The sequence below is a fragment of the Erigeron canadensis genome, chromosome 8 (genome assembly GCF_010389155.1).
Source record: "Erigeron canadensis isolate Cc75 chromosome 8, C_canadensis_v1, whole genome shotgun sequence".
Classification (NCBI taxonomy): domain Eukaryota; kingdom Viridiplantae; phylum Streptophyta; class Magnoliopsida; order Asterales; family Asteraceae; genus Erigeron; species Erigeron canadensis.
In genome coordinates, this window is record NC_057768.1 from 12623219 (window position 1) to 12625636 (window position 2418).

Consider the following 2418-nt stretch of genomic DNA (forward strand, 5'->3'; position numbering starts at 1 on the left):
TCACTTCTTTTTACATGTAGCAAGTTTTGAGAAACATATTTGGAAGAATATGAATGAATGCTATGTGTTGGCTATTGATATTTGATGTGTTATTACCATAATATTATAGTTATCGCTATCGCAAAGTAGATAGCACAGCAGGAAATCAGTTCTGACCACTTTTGGTAGAACGGCCATATCTGGAGCTCTGAGTGTCCTTTTGACCTGATTCCAGTTGGAGAAGAAAGCTAACTCACTGGGCTACATTTCATATTTTATGAGTTTTGCCCAGATCGTCCATCTTGAACCTCTAAATCGTGCCCCAAGTTCGCACTTAGGTTCTGGAAATTTTCTGAAGAAAAATAAAAACATGGTTGACATAATTTTAGTTGTGTAACCGCTTAAGCTATACATAAGGACGTGTGTGACGCAATTAGTAAAGAGAACATGAATAGAGGTATATACTGACCTATAGGTGCAAACGAGACCTTCATACGTTAGGAAAACTTAGGAGTTAGTCGAGTGTGATCAAAGGTTGTGAATCGGGTTACGACTTAAAATTCTAAATAAGCCTAACTAAACTATGTTCTCCTTTGTAGAGAAATGGCACCAAGAAGGGTCGATGCTGAGACAAGCGCTGAGGCTAGACGCCAAGAGGAAGAGGCTAAGCGAAGGGCTGAGTTGGCGACTCTCATATCCCAACAAATCAATGATGCCATGCCGAACATCGCCGCTCAAATTGCTGAGAATGTCACTGCTACCATCAACATGGCAAGAGGGCAAGAAGGTAGAGGAAATGCCAATGACCGAAATGCTTACAAGACTTTTACGTCTTGCAACCCAAAGGAGTTTTATGGGACGGAGGGTCCCGTTGGGTTGCTGTCTTGGTTTCAAAGCATGGAGGCAGTACTAAACATCATTGATTGTACACCTGCCGACCGTGTCAAGTTTGCGGCAAGTAAGCTTCAAGGGAGGGCACTAACCTGGTGGAACCTCCAAGTCACCACGAGAAGTGTCGCCACAATGAATGCATTGACATGGGAGCAGTTCAAAGAGGAAATGAAAAGGGAGTATTGCCCTAGGCCAGCAGTTCAGAAGTTGGAAATTGAGTTTTGGAATCACACTATGAAAGGAATGGAGTTGGAGGCGTATGCGATTCGCTTCCATGAGTTGTGTGTGCTAGTGCCGGATATGGTGAACACCGAAGCAAAGAAAGTGGAAAGGTTTGTTTATGGATTGGCACCCGAAGTGAGATTGATGGTCACGACGGCGAACCCCGCCACACTGGGAGAAGCTGTGAGTTTGTCGACGAAGCTAGTCAATGACCTAGTTAGGACTGGGAGGTACTCGCGGGGCGAGGCGAGTTCGAAGCAAGGTGGAGGGAGCCGATTCGGTGATTATAAGGGGAGTGGGCCTGATAAGAGGCAGAAGATTGTGAGAAATTATGGTATCAATGAAGCTAACCCCGGCCCGAACCACGGGCAGTCACCAAGATGCAACCGTTGTGGGAACCACCATCGTGATGAATGCAAGCAGTGCACGATTTGCCACCGATTTGGGCATCTCGCTGCAACTTGTCGAAGTGGAATAAGAGTTGGAGGGAATCGGAATGGATGTCATGAATGTGGGAGTACCGAGCATTGGAGGAATGCATGTCCTAAATTGAGAAGGGCACAAGGCAACCGTAGGGATGGAAATGGTAACCGTGGGAACTTTAGGAATGTCGGAAATCGTGGAAACCAAGTGAACCAAGGCAATGGAAACCGAATGAATCAAGGAAATGGTGGGAACAGAGGAAATGGTGGGAATCAAGCGAACATGGGGAATCAAGGGAATAACAACAACCAAGGAAACCGAGGAAATCAAGGAAGGCAAGCAGGAGGAAGGGTCTATGCAATGGGAGTGAACGAGGCGCGTGATGACCCGAATGTCATCGTAGGTACGTTTCCATTAAATAATGTATATGCCTCTATGTTGTTTGATTCTGGTGCCGAAAGAAGTTTTATCTCTTTTGAATTTAAGGATATGATTGGTAAGAAACCTAATGAGCTTGATGAAACTTACTATATCGAATATGCTAATGGAAACGAGTATAGGACTAAGGAAATTATTTTTGATTGTACGTTAACTTTAGACGAGAAAGATTATAGTATAGACTTGATTCCCATCGAGATAGGAAGTTTTGATGTGATAGTAGGAATGGATTGGTTGTCTAAGATGCGTGCTGAAATACTTTGCCATGAAAGGGTCATTAGAATTCCCTTGGATAATGATGAGGTGCTCAAAATACAAGGCCATCGGGCGGGAGTCCAACCCAAGATAGTGTCATCTATGAAAGTAAGGAAATATTTACGTAAGGAATATCACACATACTTGGCACAAGTAGTGGATAAGCAAGTAAAAAGTAAGGATCCTCATAAGGTCATGGTGGTTAGGGAC

At 44.0% G+C, this 2418-nt stretch overlaps 1 protein-coding gene across 1 annotated transcript; it reads left to right on the forward strand.

Annotated features, from left to right (window-relative positions):
* The first annotated feature begins 582 nt into the window (after positions 1 to 582).
* LOC122610273 lies at positions 583 to 1817 on the forward strand. Its single transcript, XM_043783270.1, has 2 exons — positions 583 to 1722; positions 1773 to 1817. The coding sequence occupies exons 1-2, from the start codon at positions 583 to 585 to the stop codon at positions 1815 to 1817; spliced, it is 1185 nt and encodes a 394-aa protein (XP_043639205.1).
* The last annotated feature ends 601 nt before the right edge of the window (positions 1818 to 2418 follow it).